The sequence below is a fragment of the Hyperolius riggenbachi genome, chromosome 2, assembly GCF_040937935.1.
Source record: "Hyperolius riggenbachi isolate aHypRig1 chromosome 2, aHypRig1.pri, whole genome shotgun sequence".
Taxonomy (NCBI): domain Eukaryota; kingdom Metazoa; phylum Chordata; class Amphibia; order Anura; family Hyperoliidae; genus Hyperolius; species Hyperolius riggenbachi.
Window position 1 is genome coordinate 287,833,146 of NC_090647.1, and position 25,598 is coordinate 287,858,743.

Genomic DNA, 25,598 nt, shown 5'->3' on the forward strand with positions numbered 1-25,598 from the left:
TTTCTGTCCCACATTACGATATTCTGGTGAACGCTGCCCACATTACGATTGTCTGGTAAATGCTGCCCACGTTACAATTTTCTGGTGACTGCTGCTCACGTTACTATTTTCTGGTGACTGGTGCCCACATTACGATTTTCTGGTGAACTCTGCCCACATTATGATTTTCTAAAGGCCCACATTACGATTTTCTGGTGAACTCTGCCCACATTACGATTTTCTGGCCCACATTACGATTGTCTGGTAAAATGCTGCCCACTTTACAATTAATTTACAGTGAAACGCTGCCCCATTACGATTATTTGGCACCTATGGGGGGGGCCCCATCCAAATATTCGCAGGGGGGCCCAGTGATTTCTAGTTACGCCCCTGGTAGTAATACAATGGAACATACTGTATTTATGTTTGTTTTTATGTAGAGATACATACTCGATATACAGTGTTAGATATTTGTATATATATAGGCAATGCCTACACACCTGACCAAGCACCCATAGCCTTACCTCTTGTCATAATCTTGGTGTGGTCTGTTAAATGCAGTCTTACTCAAAGCAGCTTCTACCTCCATAATAATCACATCATTTATCTTCTACAGCTGCGCCGGAACGTACATCAACATCCTTTACGTGTTTGCCACAGATGAGAATGACATAATCTGCATATCATTGCAAGTCGTTGCGTTCTGGTGAACAGAAAAATGTGTCAAATTGATTGTCTTTTTGGCAGCATTATAGGCACCAGCTAAGGCTTACTGTTTTACATTTATATCTTAGGTTGAGCAGCTATGAGACTTGTCTGTCAAGATCTCTTTAAGAGTTGATGCTTTGCAAAGGCAACTCCAATATCATTTCTTGTGGATCAATATAGTTTTGTGTGTGCTTTATTTTCTCTATAAGCTGTCTGGAAATAGCAGTGATATGCTCGTTTATCTGCAGGAGAATTGTTTGAAAGAAATAAAAATTGCCTTGATGGTTACTAGATTGCATGAAGAATAAAGCTTATTCCAGTTGCTGAGCTCTTACGGTCACCGAAATAACATACTACTTCTACGGGGTCAGAGGACACAAAATCAACTCTTTTTAAAGTATACATGCCACTTCCTCTGCTGTCTGCACTGCCATTACAATAAATATAACAGAGATTGCTCACTACAAACAAAGAATATGTTTCTTTTTTATATGAGAACTAAGCGCCCATTTTTAGGTGAGTAACATGTTATGGCATTTTTGAAAACAACAACCAAGCATCTTTTGCTTTCTGAAGAAAAGGTCTCACCCCCTCACCCCTAAATTTCTACTGGCTGATCTGAGAGGATCATGTGACCGTCCTTAAAGCTACAGCAGTCAACAAGATTCCTTCCTTGTAGGTTGTGCTGTCAGGGGGGCAGTTAGCTATGCATGGATAACACAGGGGACCTCAGGGAAACAACAGCTCTTCCAGGCTGTCAGTGGCCATATGCATGCTGTGACCTGCAAAATACAGATTATATCTGTGAAAAGGGGGGAGGGGAGTACAGCCCGATAGCTTATGTTGCTGCTTATCATTGGTGAATAAGATGGGATAAGTTGTTAATGTGAAAATTGCCATCCAAAGTTCACAAGGGTTACCTGACATAGATTGAAGTTTCCCTTTAGCACCTGCTAATACTGTTCACATGTTAATTTACACCCTCCTTGCCAATTTCTAGTTACACTGTTACTTTAATTCCCACTAAAGTACAACAGGATAAAAAGGTGCCCAGAGAATGATGCAATTAATTAAAAACAATAAAATAAATAAAGTTTTAGGTGGCTTACCTAAATGGAGACAAATTCATATAAAATGAACTTTAATAGCACTGGCAACGCGTTTCGTGTGTCCCTGCCCACTTCCTCAGGCCAAATCAAGTGCCTCACTGTGTTAAGAGCTGAAATTTGAGCGCTCAAACTCCGGCTCAGTGAGGCACTTGATTTGGCCTGAGGAAGTGGGCAAGGACCCACGAAACGTGTTGCCAGTGCTATTAAAGTTCATTTTATATGAATTTGTCTCCATTGAGGTAAGCCACCTCAAACTTTATTTATTTTATTGTTTTTAATTCATTTTATCATTCTCTGGGCACCTTTTTATCCTGTTGTGCATTGTATACCCCTCCCCATCCCGCTCAGGGTAGGGGATACCCTTGGATTTACGCGCCCCTAGGGCCTTTTTCTCAAAAAATGCCATCATCTCCAGCTAGCCTGGACCCTTGAGTGGAGTCGGGTTTGTTGATCTCCACCTGCCTGCAGTGGTTTGTTGCCCCTTTGCAACCTCCCTTTATGAATACCCCCTGTTCATATTTTTTTGTTTCTTCTATCATTTGTGATGTACTGCAACATTTGGGATACCGGTGTCGCTGTGTTTTTTCGTTCCAGGGTGACTGTTCACCCTCTACTTTGTCTTCCCACTAAAGTGTCAGTTTTTGAAAAAGCACTGCATGCATAATTTTGTGTCAGTTTTCTGTGCAGCATTATTGAATAGGCTGAGCAAAAACTGGCAAAAAAAGAGCTGTGTAGTTTTTCATGTTTTTTCATAGGAGTTTCATGCACATTTGGCTTACTTAGCTTGAAATACATTGGATGTTGATGAGAAATCACAATTATAAAACCTAACCTAAAAGTTAGGGCATTTTTTTTTTTTTTTGCATCTGCTGCAAAAAATAAATACAAAAATAAAATAAAATACAAATGTGGGGTTTTCTGGGTATCACTAATGAGGTCTTGTAGTTAATGGCTACTCAGCAACTTTTTTTTTAAATGCTGCTGGCCTGGTTGTTTACATATGGAGGCTCACCATTAACTTACAGAATGAAATTTAAAGGGGCTGCAGACAGTACTCACACTGTATTTCACCTGCAATTATGTGAGAAGGGGGTTGATTCACTTTAAAAAATAGTGTGCCTTATCAGAGTTAACATGCCTTGTCAAAGTTAACATGCCTTATCAAGTGTGCCTTATGAGATTAGCATAGCGAGCGCTACAAACTTATGCCTACTAATTGGCAATGACGAGATCTCCACTCATCCTTCCCTTAGCCCCAGTGGGTCCAATCACTTTGAAGGACATCACTTTGATTGGGCCAATAGGCTGCCTGTCAAGTTTCCTGTAAAGTGACAGGCAGCCTACTGGGCCAATCAAAGTGCAGGGACAATGTCCTTTAAAGTGATTGGACCCGCAGGGGCTCAGGGCAGGACGAGTGGAGCTCTCATCATTGCCAATTAGCAGGCATAAGTTTGTAATGCTCGCTATTCTACTCTGATAAGGCATGTTAACTCTGATAAAGCATGCTATTTGTTATAGTGAATCAACCCCATAGTCTGCTACTAGATGAAGCGTTGCAGACATGGCATTGAGGGTACTCAACTGAGGTGGATAGTTGGGGCCGTCTCAAAGCTAGCATTTGTACAGCCTCATCCTCTCGATTGAGCATATTGTTCCTCTTCTTAATCCCTCCACTGGAAGCCGCTCCCTCCTGCACTGAGCCATCGTGAGCCACTGCCCCTCCTTTCCTGTCGATAGCAACAGCACATGTTAAGAGGCTATATGTTTGCAACATGTCTGTGCAGCACCTAACCCCACTTGGGTCCCAATCCCTTCAGACTACATTCCTTGTGTGTGTGCTCACCTTAAGGAAAACCAAAAGCTGCAGTGCAAACAAAATCCAATAACGAGCTATGGAAGTAATAATGCTATATGTTCAAACTAAACAGAGAACCATGTCTAATCAAGAAGAATCATGCACCAAATGGTGTCAATAATAATCAATATCTTTATTAGGGACTTGTCCCTTTAAATAAAAATATAAAAAACAGGGGTAGAAAGCAGCTCATCGAACGTGAGAAGGAAGCAGCTGGTCTGCGGAACCTATGAGTATTGGCGCAGCAGGCGGCTGATGTACATTAGGAGAAGCAGATCCCTCGGTAAGTCTGAGCTGCAGCATTGCCCTCAGTGTTTGATCAGTGTTATTTCATCCTATATAGCGGCCATACAATAGGTTGTGGTGGACACAGACAGTAGATTTGGGTCAGTAAATTGATGAGGGTCAAATGTGGCCCCGCCCACAGACAGAAAATGTCATCTATGTAACGCCACCAGCCCCTTGCATGCCTAGCAAAGTGTGTGTTACCATAGATGAAAGCCTCCTCATATAGCCCCATGAAGATGTGGGTAAGACTACCCAAATGTTGAAGGAACGTATATCATCCCATAAGGCAGCAATTAGGGTGCAAAACATAGAACAAGCAGTGTCAGTATTTCACACAGTTCATACACAATGTTTCACAGTTACATGTATGTGTTATTGATGGGGTTCCTCTGGACTTAGGAGTGACAGGAAGAGAGAACTTTAGAGAAGTCAATGCTATTGGGACGAGAGGGCTTAATCAAGGATTTAGCGTTTGTGGGATAGGTTGGTGGTTGTGCGCTCATCCTATTTATCTTTATTTTGTTTATTTCATATGTTTATGAGTATGGGGCAGTCCATAGTCATACTGTGAGAAAACGCGGAGAAGCCACCGCGTGTACTGGCGGCAAGGCGGCTGATTCGGCGTCCAGCGCGGCGGTTTCCGCGCAGCAACGCATGTCTGGGTCGGCTGGGATCTCTAGTGCACCTGGATGGAGAGCTACGCACGCGCGCCCAGAAGTCAGGACCTTTATGCCAGCAGGAGATGTGTCAGCTGATCAGGACGATCAGCTGATTCCTGCTGGACTCCTGATTGGCTGAGTGGCTCGGGCGGGGGGGCAGAGTGATGCAACTATATATACAGCTTGCTTGTCAATTGCTGGTTGTCTGCCGTTGTGATCACTACGTGGAAGCACTCAGACCTTAGTCAGATCCAACAGTGTGTTTGAACCAGGAGGACCTGGGAATTCACACAGAGCCAGATTACTTGTGTTATTATTCTGTTATACTTCAGACTAGTTCCAGGGTGTAGAGACCACGGACCTCACACCCAAGACTAGGGAACTTTTGTTATCATTCTGTTATACTTCAGACTAGTTCCAGGGTGTAGAGACCACGGACCTCACACCCAAGACTAGGGAACTTGTGTTATCATTCTGTTATACTTCAGACTAGTTCCAGGGTGTAGAGACCACGGACCTCACACCCAAGACTAGGGAACTTGTGTTATCATTCTGTTATACATCAGACTAGTTCCAGGGTGTAGAGACCACGGACCTCACACCCAAGACTAGGGAACTTGTGTTATCATTCTGTTATACATCAGACTAGTTCCAGGGTTTAGAGACCACGGACCTCATACCCAAGACTAGGCATTGTTTGATATTTCTTATGACCTGTTGCTTTCCTGACTATCCCTCTGCTTTCTGATTCGGTAACACGCATATCTGATATCATGTTGCCAAACCCTGCCTGACTTGGATACCGAATCAGCCTTCTGTCTTTATACTTTATCTGTCCGTGTGTTGCCGACCTGGCTTGCCCGACCTCGAGAGCTATCTCTCTCCATTAAGAGATAGTCTCCAAGATCAGTCAGTGACATCCACCTTCAGGCGTCACTCACTCTCTGGTCCTTCCTACCTTCAGCCTGACTCCACCCCTTGGAGAGTCTCAGGCTGCTGGAAGGTTTCTGTACTCTCCATAGCAGTGTCTTCTGTACTGCTTAGGGTCACCTGTTCTTCAGGTGGGTTGCTCAGAGTCATACTGTTACACCAAACACTCACCATATTTATCTAGAGGTGTCCAGAGGTTAGCACTATATCTGTATTATTGGTGATTCTGCAGATCATCCATAATCAGGTATAGATCTGTATTCTTGGTGATACTGCAGATCACCAATAATCAGATTCTCTCTGCGTGCGGACACCGATCGTTACACATACTATGACATTGTTCCCTGGCTGGGAGATGAACGTCACCAGCACTATCTGGTGTTTACGAGGTGACCAGGGGTGGTGCTGTAACCTAGGTGCCGATGACATGTTGTTGCCTGGTTACATAAGCACGCCTTCTATATTGGCCACAGTAGATTTCTTTTATGCGTACATTTTCTTTTTGTTTTAGCATCTGTGTCGCCTGGTAATGGGGTAGTGCCACTGTGATTAGTCGCCTTACATGCGTGTCCCGGATCACTTAACTCGCTAATGTGGATGTGTTTTCTGGTGGATTGCAGCCCTTTTTGCTTGTGCCTGATGGTTCTCCATGGTGAAGATTGCCCAGAAGTGTGATGAGGTGCAGCAGATGTCAGGTGACATTGGTCTGGATAGACTTTGATGATTTTATGGCACGATCGCTTAGTAGAGTAATTGTTTACATTCAGCAGCGATAAATGGATGTTTGGCTAATCTGCTAGCCAGTAGGAGGCTGAGGTAGGCGTGGCTAGTTATTCAGTCACGATGTTCCCCTTCAGGTTACTTCATGCAACAAAAAAACCTACTAAGAGGTTGGTAATTTTTGTGCTCTCCGAGAGCTTGATTCACTAAGACAAATAAAATGCCTTATCCGAGTTAACACGCCTTATCAGAGATAACACGCCTTATCAGATTTAACACACCTTAACCGCGTTAGCATGCCTTATCAGAGTAGTATAGCAAGCGCTATGAACCCGCAGGGGCTCAGGGCAAGACGAGTGCCATTGCCAATTAGCAGGCGTAAGTTTGTAGCGCTCGCTATGCTACTCTGATAAGGCATGTTAACTTTAATAAGGCGTGTTAACTTTGATAAGGCATGTTATCTCTGATAAGGCATGTTAACTCTAATAAGGCATGCTATTTGTTTTAGTGAATCAAGCCCCTAGCATGGGGGTATTTCTCACTAGTGGTCAACTTAGTTTATTAAATTCTTGGAAAGCCTTGACCTCTCCTGGAATCAGTTGAAAAAGGTGCCTGAAACATGTGTATTAAAAGGTCGCCCCTATAGACTTCAATGTAATTTCTGCAAATATGGGCTACAAGGTGGTGAAACAAGGTTTTCAATTCAACTACAAAAGGGCACCCCTTTGTAGCCCATATTTTTGATTCGGCTACAAGGTTTTTGATTCTGCTACAAAAAGGGTGCCCCTTTGTAGTCCATATTTTTGATTCAGCTACAAGGTTTTTGATTCTGCTACAAAAGGGCACTCCTTTGTAGCCCATTGAATCGGCTACAAGGTTTTTGATTCTGCTACAAAAGGACGCCCCTTTGTAGCCCATATTTTTGATTCAGCTACAAGGTTTTCGGCTACAAGGTTTTGATTCTGCTACAAAAGGGCTCCCCCTTTGTAGCCCATATTTTTGATTTGGCAACAAGGTTTTCGGCTACAAGGTTTTTTTTATTCTGCTACAAAAGGGCACCCTTTTATAGCCAAGATTTTTGAATCGGGGGTGCAGGGGGGTTAGGATTAGGCATCACAATGGGGGGGGGCTTAGGGTTAGGTCATAGTAATCACTATTAGGTCATAGTAATCACCAGGGGGGTCTTAGGGTCAGGCACCACCAGGGCGGGTCTTAGGGTTAGGCAACACCAGGGAGGGGTTAGGAACCACCAGCGGGGTCTTAGGGTTCAGCATCATCAGGGAGGGGTTATGCACCACCAAGGGGGTCTTAGTCTTAGGCACCACCAGGGGGTTAGGGTTAAGCACTCTCTGTGTGAGAGTAGGGAGAAGTTAGGTCATAGTAATCACCAAGGGGGTCTTAGGGTTAGTCACCACCAAGGGGGGTTAGGGTTAGGCACCACCTGGGGATTTTAAGGTTAGGCACCACTAGGGAGGGGTTAGGCACCAACAGGGGGGTCTTAGGGTTAGGCACAAACAGGGGGTTTTAGGGTTAGGTACCATCATGGAAGGATTCTGTGTGAGAGTAGGGAGAAGTTAGGTCATAGTAATCACTTTTCTTGGCTATATCCAGAGCCCTTTTATAGCCCAACAAATTTTGCCTATAACAGCATCCTTTTTATAAACTAAAACTAGCTTTTCGGCTACACCATGCACCCTTTGTAGCCAGATTTGGCATATGGGCTACACTAGGCACCCTTTGAAGCCAAATTTGGCATATGGGCTACAACAGGCGCCCCTTGTAGCCGAATTTGGCAGAATTTGACATATGGGCTATACCAGGCACCTTTTGTAGCCGAATTTGGAATATGGGCTACACCGGGCGCCCTTTATAGCCGAATTTGTCATTTTGCCTACACCAGGCACCCTTTGTAGGCAAATTTGGCATATGGGCTACACCAGGTGCCCTTTGTAGCCGAACTTGGCTTTTTTGTCTATATCAGGCACCTTTTTTTCCAGGCGCCCTTTTTAAAAGTACACCCTCTCCTACCCCGATCTCACAGTAGAAGTATCTCCAAATATCTAATTTTGTTAATTTAAAGGCTTGGCAGAACATTTGCAAAAACAATACTTTTGACCAAAAATTCGGGTCTTGGGGCCCTCATAGACACAAGATTTCTTGGCTCTATGACCTACTCAGCAAGGTAAACACTAATTACTACTTTTTCAAAGTGAGTGGCATTCTGCACTGGGGAGACAACTGTCAGATACACAATGAGAAAAGATTTATTTTCAGGCTCATAAGACGTCCCCGAATCTTTCTATGCAAGAACAAAGGTACAAAATGACTACCTCCTGGTATAAGACCCCTGCTACGTTACACAAGATCTTCTCATTGGTTCATGATACTTGATGGAGATGTCAGAACACCCTGGAGATTTATTACATATAGCCTGGGGGTATCCTGGGATTCAACCTTTTTGGTAGCAAGTACACCATTTGATTCATAAAATCACTAGTTGGCTCCTTCAGTTTTCCCTCCAAACTTACCTGCTCCATGGCACCTCAAAGTCACTAAAAAGTAAAAAAAAAAATCCCTCCTACCACATCTTATACACACTGCATGGGCGCTGATTTTGACAGCAGCTCTTACAGTGAAGCAGTGGTTTCAGAGATTTGATAAACTGAGATAGGTAGAGGAGTTAATTTTCATAGCTAAAAACAGAGTAGATCTGCTCATTCAGATCCGGGCAATCTGGTATGAGTTTAAGGACTCTGATGAGTGATGAGTACTAACAGGCAATGGGCCTTACTATTCTAGGTTAGGAAAATAGTTAAAGTGGACCCAAATTAAAAATACAAGATTTCAGAAATAAAATCTATTTTCTAACTTATAATAATAAATCACAGCCTTTTTCAGCTGCATGATGACAAATATAAAAAATATTTTACATTTATTGGAGGAACCCCTCCCATCCTTTCATATTGCCGGGACACAATCCGGCAGACTGGTGGAGGAGATAAAAACAAAATACAGTCTGCTACTGATGATGTCACAGGGGAGGTTATCTCAGCTTGTGTGAGATTTCACATAGACGATGCCCCTGTGAGGGAGGGTAGCTGATGACAAACACACCCCATGATCTAAAACCTCCTACTAAGCTCAGAAGTAATGGCTGCCACCTGTATAACTATAGTTATGAAAAGAGAAGGGTGAAAAGCATGCACTGAAATGCTCATAGGCTTGAGGGAGTGTTTATTTATCTTTGTATGTGTCAGAGTGGTGCAACTAAATATTTTGAATTAAAAAAAATGTTTGGTTTGGGTCCGCTTTAATATTGTTAATAATGGGCAGAAGCCATCCTCCATTTTCCTTCTAGTGCTATAATTCAACACATGACAGGACCTGGCTGACAGGTCTCAGATAGACAGAGATAGGGGAAAGAGTGCTAGAAAGTGAATTGGGTTATGACCCTTATCGGATACACATTTCTGAGTAATTGTATGCAGGTGACATTGGTCACTGGATGACTCTAATAATACTATTTGTATAGACACAATTATATTGGAAATGTCTTTCTTGGGGGGTTGAAGTTTTTGGAAGCTTTCGTACTGTTTTTCCCCCGAATGTTAATAGGTGAGAAAGAGAGAACTCCTTTGTTCTTAAAGGGAACCTAAACTGAGAAGGATATGGATTTTTCCTTTTACAATAATACCAGTTGCCTGACTCTCCTGCTGATCCTGTGTCTCTAATACTTTTAGCCACAGCCCCTCAACAAGCATGCATATCAGGTGCTGTGACTGAAGTCAGATTGGATTAGCTGCATGTTTGTTTCAGGTGTGATTCAGTCACTACTGCAGCCAAAGAGATCAACAGGACTGCCCAGCAACTGGTATTGTTTAAAAGGAAACATCCATATGCCTCTCAGTTATGATCCCCTTTAAACATGTCATAGTACTGAAATAGAACAAAAAAATGCCATATTTAGGCACATTATACAAATGATATTTGATCCTCATCTGGCTATGATTAAAGCTCCAATGGATGTAGCTCCGAATGGATGTACTGTATCTGAGCATGTGCAATTTTTACATTTTTAATACATGTGATGGAGAGCTGATGGATTACCTGAATGCTGTCTACAATTTAAATATCTAAATATAAAATACACATTTAACTGTGAGTACTTTTTAAACTACAATTGGAGTCTGTCTGAAGGAGCAGAACTCTCAAAGTGCAATTGTTCCTCTTGCCAAGTTTGTTTCTGTTACGTATAGTTTGCTAAAAACGATAGTTTGAATCAGTTCTACAGATTTATGACGTGTATAGCAGGCAGTAATCGATCAAATAATATTCATAAATTAATCAAATGGGGAAAGCTTCACATCATTAATTCACTCTTGGATATAAATATCCTAGCTGGTAACTATAGACTCCTGTGGATAGGGAAAGAGAGGTGTTAAAGTAAGACCATGAAAGTAAAACTCCTGGAATTAAATCAAGCATATATGTAAAAATGCCAAACATCAATAGTTTAACACCTAAATTCAGGTACAAGTGATTTCCAAGTTTTGCATTGGTACATGAAGCAGTGCATGGCTTAATCTTGATCTTGATTAGCTTATGTTAGACAGATGAAAATTCACTTGTAACGTAACTGCTCAGGAGCTCTTTCACCATTCACTTCCTGCAGCGCAGACTTCCAAAGATGCAAGCTGCAGTCTTCTTAGTGAACTCTGTCTATGCCCTGCCTTCTTTCAGTTTGTGATGGAATGAAGGTATTATCTGGGCGCCTGACAGAGCTGGACCGGGTTACTTGACACTCCTCAATGCATGGATAATGGTGGGCAAATCTTCCATTAGCCTCAATTCGACAACAAGTAGAAATCCACACAAAAGAAACAAAGCTGCTCGGTTCATCTCTGGGCACCCACCTTGGTCTCACACCCTGTTTTTGCTGTGCACATCTAGTTTGTACTACTGGATGCACTTTTGATACGCAGAGCCGGATTTGTACTTTTTACTGCCATGGCCCACTTAACCAGCCACCCTCTGACCACCTTATGTCCCTCCCCCCATTACACAATCTTTTTCACAGCAAACATAGAGGTCTAAAGTGAACATAAAACAAAATAAAAAATACTTACCTTAGCAGATCCTTCTGGCACGACTGTTCCAGCCATGGGCGTCGCTAGACCTATTTTAGGGGGGCCCGTGCCCCCAACATGTCCTAGGGTGCCCCCAATCTATTTACAGGGGTACCCCGTAAGGACCTGGAGGGGTCAAAGCATGAGGGGAGAGCTTGGTGGCACGTCAGTGAGGAGGGGGGATGGTCCCCCCCCTCACCTTGGGCTCTCCCCTCTGCGCTCCCCTCCAGCATTAAATAGTCCGTATGCATGTGACGGGCAGCGGCAGATACATACCTTCCATGCGTTCCAGCGCGGACGTTTCTCCCTCTAGTGTCTGACGCTACTTCCTGTTTATACAGGAAGTCGCGTCAGAAGCTAGAGAGAGAAGCATCCGTGGAGCGCACGGAAGGCATGTATCTGCCACTGCCCGCCGCCTGCATACGGACTATTCAATGCTGGAGGGGAGAGCCCGAGGTGAGGGGGGGGGGGACTGTCCCACCACCCCGCCGACGTGCTACTAAGCTCTCCCCTCATGCTGCGACCCCTCCAGCCCCCAAAAATGGCCCGATCTATGCCTAAACTGATTGTAAATTATCTAAATAAAGGACGGGGCTCCATCCAATATTTCGATGGGCAGGCCCGTTATCTGTAGCTTACACAGCTGCTAAGTTCATGTACGTCTGGCCCCACCCACGGCCACGCCCACTCACTGTACGGCCACACCCATTTTTTGCTGCAGTGCGCCACATACGCCCCCCACCTAGTGCCTACAGGTGCCCCCGATCTCCAAGGACCCTAGGAACGCCCCTGGTTCCAGCACTGGGAACCTCTGAGCATATTTAGACTCCACCACTTCTACCATGGACCTTCAGTACTTTAATATAATTTTCAGGTCTTTGATGAAGCTTCTGCCAAGAGTGCTCTAGGTCGCTGTTCCTAAAACATTTGTACAGTGATGGGACTTGTACACTTAAATTCATTGTGTGTGATAATGATAATCTAGAGATTTTGATGCTGGAGCAGAAATGCAAGCCTTGAACACCTTTTACTGTAGGACACCTGCTAAAACCTAATGTCTTCAGACCGTTTATTTGTTATTTAAAAAAATTAAACTAAAGAACTGATAAAAATATTGTTCTGCTAGGCAATATTTTCACAGTTTAGACTTACATTTCTGTATTAAACTAATCAAATTATTTCTGTGTTTCGCAGCTCCGTGAACATTTGGCCAAAGGACAGCGCTTGTTGGCAGGACAAGGAATGTCTCAAGTAGTTCGGAGTATGTTGGAATTGGTGTCAACCAAGAACTACTACAGTGGAGACCTTCTTTTTTGTGTCGAAATCTTGCGCAACGTGACAGATACATACAAAAGGGCCACCTACATACCTTCTTTTGAAGATATTCAGGTAAGAAGTCCTAATGTTCTGTCACAACAAAGAGTAGTACAACTTAGTCTCTAAATCCATTCAGACTGTAGAGAAACTCGCTTTACTTCTGTAAAATGCTGATATCTCTGCTTCCTTGCTTAACAGATAGACAAACTGTTACTAACTGTTTTTACAGATGTTTCATATGAGTCATTCTTGTTGACCTGACCATGACTTGTGTTCGCTAGCTGTGCAGAGCATACGTGTTTTGTCTTACCATAGGTTTGCTGGGAACAAATGTGATTCAGAGAATAAACATTTGTAATGCATCTTCAGCCCGGATGTGTCAAACGTTAACAACAGCCTGCTAATCACTGCTGAAGATGCATTAACTTTGCTCATTATACAAAAATATATACATTTTAGATTAACTATGCACTTAACTCAATTTAACTTGTTTTGACACCATGGTCTGAGCATAGAACTAGTGTGGGAAATGGGATGGGGGCTTTATTCCACCTTTTACTGTGTGGGAGGAAACTCTTTAGTGTGAAAAAAAGATGGATTCTCTACAGCTTTGTATCTGGTGGGCGGAAACATTTCCCATTTTCTCCTGTTGGCACCACATTGTATGAGATTTGCTGTTAAAACTGGAGACAATTAATTATTCCTAAAGTATGCAAATTACATTATCTAGCAAAAACAAAGACTGTAATTGGCTTTAGCAGCAATATACAACATTACATCTTGGGCTTCCTCTCTGAATGGTGCTAGATGTCAGATGTGTCTGAATTCTGCTTTATATTTGTGATTAGGCCATTTATGATTATTAAAGGTATAGGGCCTGATTCACAAAGCGGTGCTAACAGTTAGCACCCTGGTGAAAAGCCCTTTATCACGCCTAAACTCAGTTTAGGCATGATAAGTTTAGGTGTGATAAGTTTAGGTGTGATAAGTTTAGGCATGATAAGTTTAGGTGTGATAAGTTTAGGCATGATAAGTTTAGGTGTGATAAGTTTAGGCGTGATAAGTTTAAGCACCAACTGCGTTAGCACCGCAGTGCACAGCTGATCAAAAGTTTTGCACTAGCAAAGTCTGGTGCACTTCGCATAGAGTTTAATGGCGCTGCTTTGCGTGTGGGACTTCGCATACTATCTACACTTATCTAAACTTAGCATGCCTAAACTTATCACACCTAAACTTATCACACCTAAACTTATCACGCCTAAACTGGTTTTTCACCAGTGTGGTGCAAAGGTTATCATGCCGAAAGTCTTTTAGGCGTGATAACTGAGTTATCACCGCTTTGTGAATCAGGCCCTTAGTCTGTCCCAGATTATTTCTCACTGATTAGATTTCTGGTGGAATCATTTGTTATAATTAGCTACTCATTACAGCATTACATAACACTTTGAGTCTAAGGCCCATATGCAAATCACTTTTTCTCCTGAGTTTTCTTCTAGGTGATATGTTTACACATTGTCATAAAATGCCTTTTAAACCACCAGCGAGCAAGAAAATATTCAAAATAATTTTGAAAGTACTTTTTCACCAACTTTTAGGTACTTTTTTCAATTGTAAAATGCTTAAAGAGAATCTGTACTCTAAAATTCTTACAATAAAAAGCATACCATTCTATTCATTGGCTATCATTCATAAAGCATTTCCGCATGCGGAAATGCTTAAAACAGCTGACTTTACCGACCACTTGGCAAAGTCAGCATTCATAAAGCCTCGTTCCGCATAGAAAAATGACACTACCGAGCAGAGTGATAAATCACCGCCTTGTGCGGTGATTATCGGTACAAATGTAGCAAAATGTTCATTCATAAAGATCACCGCAAGCGGTGTGAGGTCGGGAAGTTCCGCTCCCTCTGATGTGGCGATATCAACGTAAATGAATGGAGACACACAGACCTCCCAGGCAGCTGCAGCAGAGCGGAACACGGAGAAATGTATCAACTCGGCAGCTTCCGTGTCTCCGCAAGCCTACCGCCTGTCTACCGCCAGCTTAGCTCGGGGAATCTCAGCACTACTTCCGCACACGGATACATCTTTATGAATGCCCACCCAGAAGTCTAAAAATCCGCCAGCGGTGTTTTCCCGCACTGATTCTCTTTACCGACAGCCTGTTCATAAATGATAGCCATTATGTTCTCCTGGGCCCCTCTTTGCTGTTTCTCCCACTCCCTGCTGCAATCCTGGCTTGTAATTGCCAGTTTTAGGCAGTGTTTACAAACAAAAGACATGGCTGCTAACCAGCATGTGATAGGCTGAGAGAAGCTCAGTCTGTGACTCATACAGGGCCTGGAGGGGGTGTGGAGAGGGTGTGTATAACTTCTACCTATCACAGCAGAGCAGCACATTCCTGCCTGAGCCGACAAAGCTGACAAAGGAAATAAGATTAGATTATATAACAGAGATCATACAGCCACTGTGCAACTAGGGTGGAGTAATCCACACCACATTAAAACAGGTATAGGAACTTATAGGATAGAAGAAATAAGGCTGAAAATTTTGTTACAGGGTCTCTTTAAAAGTTTTTAAAAAGAGAATATTAAAATTATCTCCTAGGAGATAACTCAGGAGAAAAAGTGAATTGCATATGGGCCAAAGTTGTGAAACAATGGTAAAATATTAACACCAGCAGTGAAACATGCATTGCACATGTAGCGTGACTTGCATTATGTAACTAATATAATGCATGTTATTATTTATTTATTATTATTTATTGTATTTATAAAGTGCCAACATATTACGCAGCGATGTTAGGCAAATAACATTGTAGAAGCTGTACATAATGCGAATTGTGCTACGTGCACAACCTATTGGTACCTTGCTGGTGTAAACACTGGTAACATTTTACCATAGTTTAATGATTCCACTGCGCTATCCTTAGTAACCTATAACAAAGAAAACACTCCACATCGCGTAATCCAGTTTCCAAATTACAATCCTAATTCCAACCAGATGTGTGAACAAAGTGCCTGCACTCGTGCACCCTCCACCAACATCAAAGGGGCTCACCAGATTCTGACTACCTCGGTTGTCAGGTGGGTCTCAGGCTCAGCACTGTGTTTCACCTGGGCCCTCAGTGAATCACAACCTCCAGCTCAGTACAAAAATGCATTTATTCTTCTTAAAAAACTTTAAAAACAAAACACAATAAAATTCCTCATTGCGCAGTATGTAAGCACAATCAGATTCCACATCTGCGCTTCTCGCGCTGATAGCCTACTTACAGACTAGAAGAAAGAGGTAAGCTTATCTAGACGGTAATGCTGAAGATCGTCTGGAGCCCATACGGTTTCCCAGCGGTGTCCCGCTCTGCAGAAGGTCCCCGTTAATGCCAAGCTCCCCCACGAGTTACTAGTGGGGGAGATTAGCATTAACAGGGACCTTCTGGTTGGAATTAGGATTGTAATTTGGAAACTGGATTGCGCGATGTGGAGTGTTTTCTTTGTTATAGGTTACTAAGGAGAGCGTAACAATAGCACCTGTGACCCCCACACACTCAGATTGCCCTCAGACCCCCCCTTATCAATTCGCCAGTGCATTATTTACATCTGTTCTTCCCTGTAATAACCCACTGATCACCTGTCAATCACCTATCAATCACCCATCAATCACCCCCTGTCACTGCCACCCATCAATCACCCCCTGTCACTGCCACCCATCAATCAGCCCCTAACCTGCCCCTTGCGGGCAATCTGATCACCCACACCATCAGATTGCCCCAGGCCTACCCTCAGATCACCTCCAAAGTGCATTGTTTACATCTGTTCTGCCATCTAATCACCCACTGATCACCCATCAATCAGCTCCTGTCACTGATACCCATCAGATTAGACCCCTATCTGCCCCTAGGGCACCCAATCACCCGCCCACACCCTCAGAACGCCCTCAGACCCCAGCCCTGATCACCTCGCCAGTGCATTGCTTGCATCTATTTCCCCCCTCTAATCACACCTTGAGACACCCATCAATCACCTCCTGTCACCCCCTAGCACACCTACCCATCAGATCAGGCCCTAATTTTCCCCGTGTGGGCTCTTGATCACTCGGCCAAACCCTCAGACCCCCCTCAGACTCCCTTCTGATCACCTCCCCAGTGCATTGATTGCATCTATTTTCCCCTCTAACCACCCCCTGAGACACCCATCAATCCCCTCCTGTCACCCCCCTAGCACTCCTATCCATCAGATCAGGCCCAATACAACCACCTTTCATCTAAGATGCCACACTGCTTATGACCGGTTCCACAAAATTTGCCCCCTCATAGACCACCTGTCATCAAAATTTGCAGATGCTTATACCCCTGAACAGTCATTTTCAGAAATTTGGTTTCCAGACTACTCACGGTTTTGGGCCGTAAAATGCCAGGGCAGTATAGGAACCCCACAAGTGACCCCATTTTAGAAAAAAGACACCCCAAGGTATTCTGTTAGGTGTATGACGAGTTCATAGAAGATTTTATTTTTTGTCAGCAGTTAGCGGAAATTGATTTTTATTGTTTTTTTTCACAAAGTGTCATTTTTCACTAACTTGTGACAAAAAATAAAATCTTCTATGAACTCACTATACACCTAACAGAATACCTTGGGGTGTCTTCTTTCTAAAATGGGGTCATTTGTGGGGTTCCTATACTGCCCTGGCATTTTAGGGGCCCTAAACCGTGAGGAGTAGTCTAGAAAACAAATGCCTCAAATGCCTGTGAATAGGACGTTGGGCCCCTTAGCGCACCTAGACTGCAAAAAAGTGTCACACATGTGGTATCGCCGTACTCAGGAGAAGTAGTATAATGTGTTTTGTGGTGTATTTTTACACATACCCATGCTGGTTGGGAGAAATCTCTCTGTAAATGGACAATTGTGTTTAAAAAAAATCAAAAATGTGTCATTTACAGAGATATTTCTCCCACCCAGCATGGTTATATGTAAAAATACACCACAAAACACATTATACTACTTCTCCTGAGTACGGCGATACCACATGTGTGACACTTTTTTGCACCCTAACTGCGCTAAGGGGCCCAAAGTCCAATGAGTACCTTTAGGATTTCAAGGGTCATTTTGCGGCATTTGGTTTCCAGACTACTCCTCACGGTTTAGGGCCCCTAAAATGCCAGGGCAGTATAGAAACCCCACAAATTACCCCATTTTAGAAAGAAGACACCCAAAGGTATTCCATTAGGAGTATGGTGAGTTCATAGAAGATTTTATTTTTTGTCACAAGTTAGCGGAAATTGATTTGTATTGTTTTTTTTTTTTACAAAGTGTCATTTTCCGCTAACTTGTGACAACAAAAACATCTTCTATGAACTCGCCATACTCCTAACAGAATACCTTGGGGTGTCTTCTTTCTAAAATGGGGTCACTTGTAGGGTTCCTATACTGCTCTGGCATTTTAGGGGCCCTAAACCGTGAGGAGTAGTCTAGAATCCAAATGCCTCAAAATGACCTGTGAATAGGGCGTTAGGCCCCTTAACGCACCTAGGTTGCAAAAAAGTGTCACACATGTGGTATCGCCGTACTCATAAGAAGTAGTATAATGTGTTTTGGGGTGTATTTTTACACATACCCATGCTGGGTGGGAGAAATATCTCTGTAAATGGACAATTGTGTGTAAAAAAAATCAAACAATTGTCATTTACAGAGATATTTCTCCCACCCAGCATCTGTATGTGTAAAAATACACCACAAAACACATTATACTACTTCTCCTGAGTACGGTGGTACCACATGTGTGGCACTTTTTTGCACTCTATGTGCGCTAAGGGGCCCAAAGTCCAATGAGTACCTTTAGGATTTCACAGGTCATTTTGCGACATTTGGTTTCAAGACTACTCCTCACGGTTTAGGGCCCCTAAAATGCCAGGGCAGTATAGGAACCCCACAAACGACCCCATTTTAGAAAGAAGACACCCAAAGGTATTCTGTTAGGAGTATGGTGAGTTCATAGAAGATTTTATTTTTTGTCACAAGTTAGCGGAAAATGACACTTTGTGAAAAAACACAATTAAAATCAATTTCTGCTAACTTGTGACAAAAAAAAAATCTTCTATGAACTCACCATACTCCCAACGGAATACCTTGGGGTGTCTTCTTTCTAAAATGGGGTCATTTGTGGGGTTCCTATACTGCCCTGGCATTTTAGGGGTCCAAAACCGTGAGGAGTAGTCTTGAAACCAAATGTCGCAAAATGACCTGTGAAATCCTAAAGGTACTCATTGGACTTTGGGCCCCTTAGCGCAGTAAGGGTGCAAAAAAGTGCCACACATGTGGTATCGCCATACTCAGGAGAAGTAGTATAATGTGTTTTGGGGTGTATTTTTACACTTACCCATGCTGACTGGGAGAAATATCTCTGTAAATAGACAATTGTGTGTAAAAATAATAAAAAAATTGTCATTTACGGAGATATTTCTCCCACCCAGCATGGGTATGTGTAAAAATACACCCCAAAACACATTATACTACTTCTCCTGGGTATGGCAATACCACATGTGTGGCACTTTTTTGCAGCCTAACTGCGCTAAGGGGCCCAAAGTCCAATGAGCATCTTTAGGCTTTACAGGGGTGCTTACAATTAGGCACCCCCCAAAATGCCAGGGCAGTGAACACACCGCACAAATGACCCCATTTTGGAAAGTAGACACTTCAAGGTATTCAGAGAGGAGCATAGTGAGTCCGTGGCAGATTTCATTTTTTTTTTGTTGCAAGTTAGAAGAAATGGAAACTTTTTCTTTTTTTGGTCACAAAGTGTCATTTTCCGCTAACTTGTGACAAAAAATAAAATCTTCTATGAACTCACCAAGCCTCTCACTGAATACTTTGGGATGTCTTCTTTCCAAAATGGGGTCATTTTGGGGGTATTTATACTATCCTGGAATTTTAGCACCTCATGAAACATGACAGGTGGTTAGAAAAAGCAGAGATGCTTCAAAATGGGAAAATTCACTTTTGGCACCATAGTTTGTAAACGCTATAACTTTTACCCAATTCAATAAATATACACTGAATGTTTTTTTTTTATCAAAGACATGTAGCAGAATAACTTTCGCGCTCAAATGTATAGGAAATTTAACTTTATTTGAAAAATGTCAGCACAGAAAGTTAAAAAAGTCATTTTTTTGCCAAAATTCATGTCTTTTTTGATGAATATAATAAAAAGTAAAACTCGCAGCAGCAATCAAATAGCACCAAAAGAAAGCTGTATTAGTGACAAGAAAAGGAGGTAAAATTCATTTAGGTGGTAGGTTGTATGACCGAGCAATAAACCGTGAAAGCTGCAGTGTTCTGAATGGAAAAAAAGGCTCTGGTCCTTAAAGGATACCACAACTGACATGTGGCATAATGAGATAGACATGGGTATGTACAGTGCCTAGCACACAAATAACTATGCTGTGTTCCTTTTTTTCTTTCTCTGCCTGAAAGAGGTAAATATCAGGTATGTAAGTGGCTGACTCAGTCCTGACTCAGACAGGAAGTGACTACAGTGTGACCCTCACTGATAAGAATTTCCCCCTTTTTTATCTCTTTCTTGCTCTCAGAAGCCATTTTCTTCTAGGAAAGTGTTTTATAGTTGGAATTTCTTATCAGTGAAGGTCACACTGTAGTCACTTCCTGTCTGAGTCAGGACTGAGTCAGCCACTTACATACCTGATATGTACCTCTTTCAGGCAGAGAAAGAAAAAAAGGAACACAGCATAGTTATTTGTGTGCTAGGCACTGTACATACCCATGTCTATCTCATTATGCCACATGTCAGTTGTGGTATCCTTTAAGGGGCGAAAAGACTGTGGTCCTCAAGTGGTTAAAGAGTTAAACATCAGGCATGCAAGTGACAGTTTCTGTCCGGGTCGGGTCAGACTATAGCATAACCCTCACTGATTAGTAATTACAGCCATAAAACACTTTCCTGTCAGTAAATGGCTTCTGAGAGCAGGAAAGAGATAAAAATGGTCAATAATTCATAGATTTAAGCTCTAGAATACTTCAATGAAGGTGCCATTGAGCAGAGACAATGAAACGGTAAAAACATGAAAACTAGATTTAAATATAAAATAAAACTGTGGTATATCTAAAACAAAAAGTCTTTTTTTTAAGAGGAGAATGGATACAATTGTTTTTCTTAACCGTTTATTTTCACCTCGGATGTCCTTTAACTAGGTGCAATAAACGTTAACTCTTTTATGTCAACAAGAATATGTTTCCTTAAAATGTGAATTAACCAAAATTATTGTTTGAAAGTTGCTGAATGTTAGACTGATGTATTGTAGTTAACATAATTTTTTTCCTATTTCTCACCCAATGCTGTTTGTCATATGCATGTAATTAAGTAGCCACTGTCAGTGCTTTTGAAGCACGGTCATGGCTTCTTGTCTGCTACACATTTCCCCCCAAGTTGTGGTGAAGAAGCAGCCTTGTGGCTCTATGCGTGTGATGTAGACAGAGCCTGTAAGTGCTGTCATAGTGAGTTGTAGCGCAGGCATAAAAGGCTTTTTTGCTTGTTAACAGAACTCATGTTGTGTATAATGTGATATTACGGCCGACACACCGCGCTTTTCAGGCTGCTTCCTCTCTCATTATTCTCTTGCTCTTTTCCTTTAATCCTCTATTATTTTTTATCTCTGTAGTTTTTCTCTCCTATTGTCTCTTTTATTTTTCTTTATATAACTTGTATTTTTTTATTATTCATTCTCTTTGATGCATATTTTTAGTGTCATTATCTATAATTAATGATCTGATGTCTTCTTCGATGAATATACCGTTATGATTGCCAAGTGTTACTTTTAGCCCAGTGGCGGACAAAGCCAACAATTGGCCCCTGTGCAAAAATAAATAAATCGAGCGTGAGTGGGTGTGGTCATAACAGATCATGGTTGTAGCCAAACAATGCCGATAAGATAAAAGTACATGAACCTAGGTCACATTCTCTAGGCACTGTATTCATGTAGCACACATTTTAAACTTGTATATGACTGGTGTACAAGTTATGAGCACGGTTTCTCTTGAGTTTCAGAGATAAATACAAGGAGAAAATCTTAGAGGATAATCACGCCCTAACTGGTCCAATGGAATGGGCCCTAGAGGACATGGGGCCCCTGTGCGGCTGCACGGTCTGCACGGGCCTATGTCCGCCCTCTGTTTTAGCCCAAACTGTTGTATGAGCCAGTGTACTGTGTTAAAGGGTTCTGTACCAGTGTCACCAACTTCTTTTGCTTGGCTTCTGCCTAGCAGGAATGCATGTGCTTTACTGTATGTTCAGACCCAGAGCCGGGACAAGGTCCTTCAGCACCCAAGGCTGAGACAGCAAAGTGCGCCCCTCCATCCCTCCCACCCCAGCCGTCACACACTAATTGCTATTAGACTAAGAGGTGCCCTAGGGCCCCCAACATCCCCAACACCTTAATCTCCCCTTTTCTTATTTCTTTGTGCTTCAAACACAATTGGGAATGACAGCTGAATGAATTGTGCGCCCCCTCCTACACTGCGCCCTGAGGCTGGAGCCTCTTCAGCCTCTGCCTCGGCCCGGCCCTGTTCAGACCAGTCTTCTCTTGGCGGGCCAGTCCCTATTTTTGAACTAGATCCCTGTGTCCCTCCTTGCTACTGAGATGTCTCTCTTTATAGTCTCCTATCCGTGATGGCAGTGGGGATGAGGAGGGGCATACACTAAAGGCTGCCTCTTTTACCCACTGCGTCACACAATGGGTAAGAAAGACAGCCTTTTGTCTGTGCCACCTCCTTTCTTTCTCTGCCACCACTGCCTTCACCATTATGATGTGTGTTGTGGCAGCTAAACCTTTTAAGTCTGTAGCTCATTCAGCTAATTTAGGTATGTGGAAAAAAATAACAGTTCACAAAGCTCTGGTTAACGGATACGTCCGAGCAAAGATGTCAAGTTGGAGATGTCGTCCGAGTTGGAGATGTCGACCTTGCCAGGTTGGCATCTACTGCACCTGCGAAAGCGTACGGCAGCGCCTCTTGCAATCGTGCTCTCGTAGCTAGGAGCGTTCTGCACTTGCACAGAACGCTCCAGGTTATGTGAGCATGATTGCGAGCGGCGCTGCCGCATGCTTGCGCAGGTGCAGTAGATGCCAACCTGGCGATGTCGACATCTCCAACAGAGGGGATTCCGGGACACCGGAGCTGCAGCGAAGGACAGTTAGGCTGCCGGGGGCTGAAGGAAGCCCCAGGTAAGAAGATCTGTTTTTTTTATTTTCGCTCGGACGTATCCTTTAAGGAAAAGTTTACCCCAAGAAGAGCAGTAATCGCTTTATGAATGGAGATGCACTTGAACTTCTGGAGGGTTTGGACACACCTGCAGAAATGCAGTGGCCCAGTCTGAATGTAAATGTTTGAATCAGGCAACAAACACTCATTGTCTGGAGGTGGCTTTGCAGTCAGCGAGCATGAAACTAAGCTGTTGCCCCCGCCCCCCCTTCCCCTTCACAATACTGTAGGGAAACGGTGACCACCTGGGTTGAATTTTGACTATTAATCACATAGGTGCACCTGAGCCCCAGCATTGCCAGCCATGCTTGGGAGGAATAGTTATCAGCTGTGTTACATTTCCTCTGTCGGTTGCCCTGTATTCACACACAGAGTTGAATATCTGTAGATAGCTTTAGTGTTAAGAAAGTTCTGGGTAAACTCTTTGGATATTAATGGGGAAGAACAGTATGAAGTTAATTGCAAGGAGTGTAGTATATAATTACTGTGGTAATGTGTATTGCTGTTCAGTTATTCTTTCTGTTGCATACCTTACCTAGCTCAGAATACACTCTTTCTATTTCTTATCCATGATAATTAAAGACTTAATTCTCTTTAATGGACAATCTGCCTTTAACTGTCTCACATTTTGCAATACCTTTTCGCATGGCTATTAGTTTCTTTTTGTACCTTGTGCTTTTTTTAAAATATTTAATTAAAAGCTGAAACTGTACACACTTCTGGCCTACTAAAAGAAAAACGTCAAGATGGATGCTATTTCCTGCAACGTCTGTATTGCTGGGGAAAAAAGTAGAATCAAGCTGGTTTTCTCCTTGCACATAATAGGGTCTGTAAGCTGTGGAGACTTAAGGTAGCCATACACTGGTCGATTTGCCATCAGATTCGACCAACAGATAGATCCCTCTCTGATCGAATCTGATCGGAGAGGGATCGCATGGCTACCTTTTTTTTACTGCAAACAGATTGTGAACCGATTTCAGCCTGAAACCATTCACAATCTGTTGTGGTGGTGGTGGTGGTACTGCCGCCACTCCCCCCGCCCGCATGCCCGCATACATTACCTGCTCCGCCGGCGCGACTCCAGTCCCCAGGTCTCCGCTGTCTTCTCCGCTCTGGTCTCCAGGTCCAGCATGCTTTACTTCTTCCTGCCCAGCAGGAAGTTTAAACAGTAGAGCACCCTCTACTGTTTAAACTTCCTGCCGGGCAGGAGGAACTGAAGCATGCCGGAGACCAGCGCGGACACGGAGCAGCGGTGACCGGGGGTAGTCGCGCCGGCGGAGCAGGTAATGTATTGACGCTCTTTTGCATCGGTCGTCGGGCACTCGAACGCCGCTAGCGACGCGCTCCCTACCCACGGGCGATCGACAGTAATTTTCCGCACGGAGCAATCGACGGGATCGGACGAAATGGAACGAAATTCGGCGTGTAGCGCAAACGATTGGTAGCAGATTCGATCCCAGTGATCGAATCTGCTGTCGAAACAGCGGCCAATCGGGCCAGTGTATGGCCAGCTTTACAACTAGAGACACACGCAGTAAAGCTTGGTACAGGGTCGAACCCTTCCCAACTCTGCTAATGAAAATGTTTTTATTGCTGTCAGTAAATGTTTTTATTGCTGTCAGCGGAGAGATTGGCTGGTTGGGAAAAAAATAAAATCTCTCTTTTACTTCTGTCAGAAGGAAATTAGAGTATTTCCCCTCAAATGAGTGAAAAACATCTGACAGAGGTTCTGTCTTTAGGTCATCATCATGACCAGTCTGAACAAATGATGTTTCTCAGGGGGTCTGTTTATAAGGCAGTGATATATTTTGCTTTACATCTCACCCTGCTGCATGCTGCAGTGCAAAAAGACTGTTATAAAATACTGCTGTCTTTTTTTTTCTTTTTTTGCAATGAAAGAACATGGCTCAGATGTTCAGTCATCATTCTCCTTTATCTTATAGCTCTCCAATGGCTTCACTGGGTCATAAGATGTCATAGAAAGTATGTTATCTGGCTGGTCAAAGAGAAAAAGAGAAAATATTCCTCCACCTCATTGTAAGCAATGTCTGCATTTGGCAGCTGGGGCTGAATGAAAGTCAGATGACAGAGTGGGAGGGGCATTCATTGCCACTCGCTAGCTACAAGTGTTTACCAGCCTATAGGTGGCCACATACCATACTTTTTTTTTTCAAATCGAGAATTACGATCATTTTTTTTGTTCATTGTTACCTTTAAAACACCTGACCTATATAACGTGATAGTTGTTCCACTATTGGGAAAAAAAAAAAAAAAAGATTGGAAACTCCATTAAAAAAATGATTGAATACTCCAGAAAAATTGCTTGGGTCTATAAATCAAGAAATGTACAATCTATCCTACAGCAGTCAACTTTCTGAAAAATGGGTCATAATTTTACGCTGCTCTCAATCAAGTTAGTGTATATTGAAAAAAAAAATAATTCTGTGCAACTGATCGTTTTTATCGTTTTTATCGAAAAATGGGAAAATCAAATCTTTTGATTGTATCATGTATGGTCATCTGAAGCCTGCTTCTAGTCTGCTATCTGGTGGTATGTTGCTGAGACATGCCATGACCACAAAGAGGCAGGGATCACGCTGACTACTGCGCTTTTGGATTACAATTTTGGGCTTTCCGGC

General features: G+C 42.9%; 1 protein-coding gene and 1 long non-coding RNA gene across 16 annotated transcripts in view; one reads left to right on the forward strand and one right to left on the reverse strand.

Moving 5' to 3' along the window:
• The window catches only part of LOC137546436 (uncharacterized), a 42,573-nt gene extending 29,699 nt beyond the window's left edge, over positions 1-12,874 (reverse strand). Inside the window, exons 1-2 of the long non-coding RNA XR_011026254.1 lie at positions 12,744-12,874; positions 504-682 (exon numbers count right to left, since the gene is read on the reverse strand). This is a non-coding gene — a long non-coding RNA (uncharacterized lncRNA). The remainder of the gene's footprint in view (positions 1-503; positions 683-12,743) is intronic.
• ADGRB2 (adhesion G protein-coupled receptor B2) overlaps positions 1-25,598 on the forward strand; it is a 751,710-nt gene that overhangs the window by 601,357 nt on the left and 124,755 nt on the right. For all 15 annotated transcript variants that reach the window (XM_068268896.1, XM_068268901.1, XM_068268898.1 and 12 more), the window contains one exon: positions 12,569-12,763. In XM_068268896.1, coding sequence (XP_068124997.1) covers positions 12,569-12,763 — 195 coding nt within the window. The remainder of the gene's footprint in view (positions 1-12,568; positions 12,764-25,598) is intronic.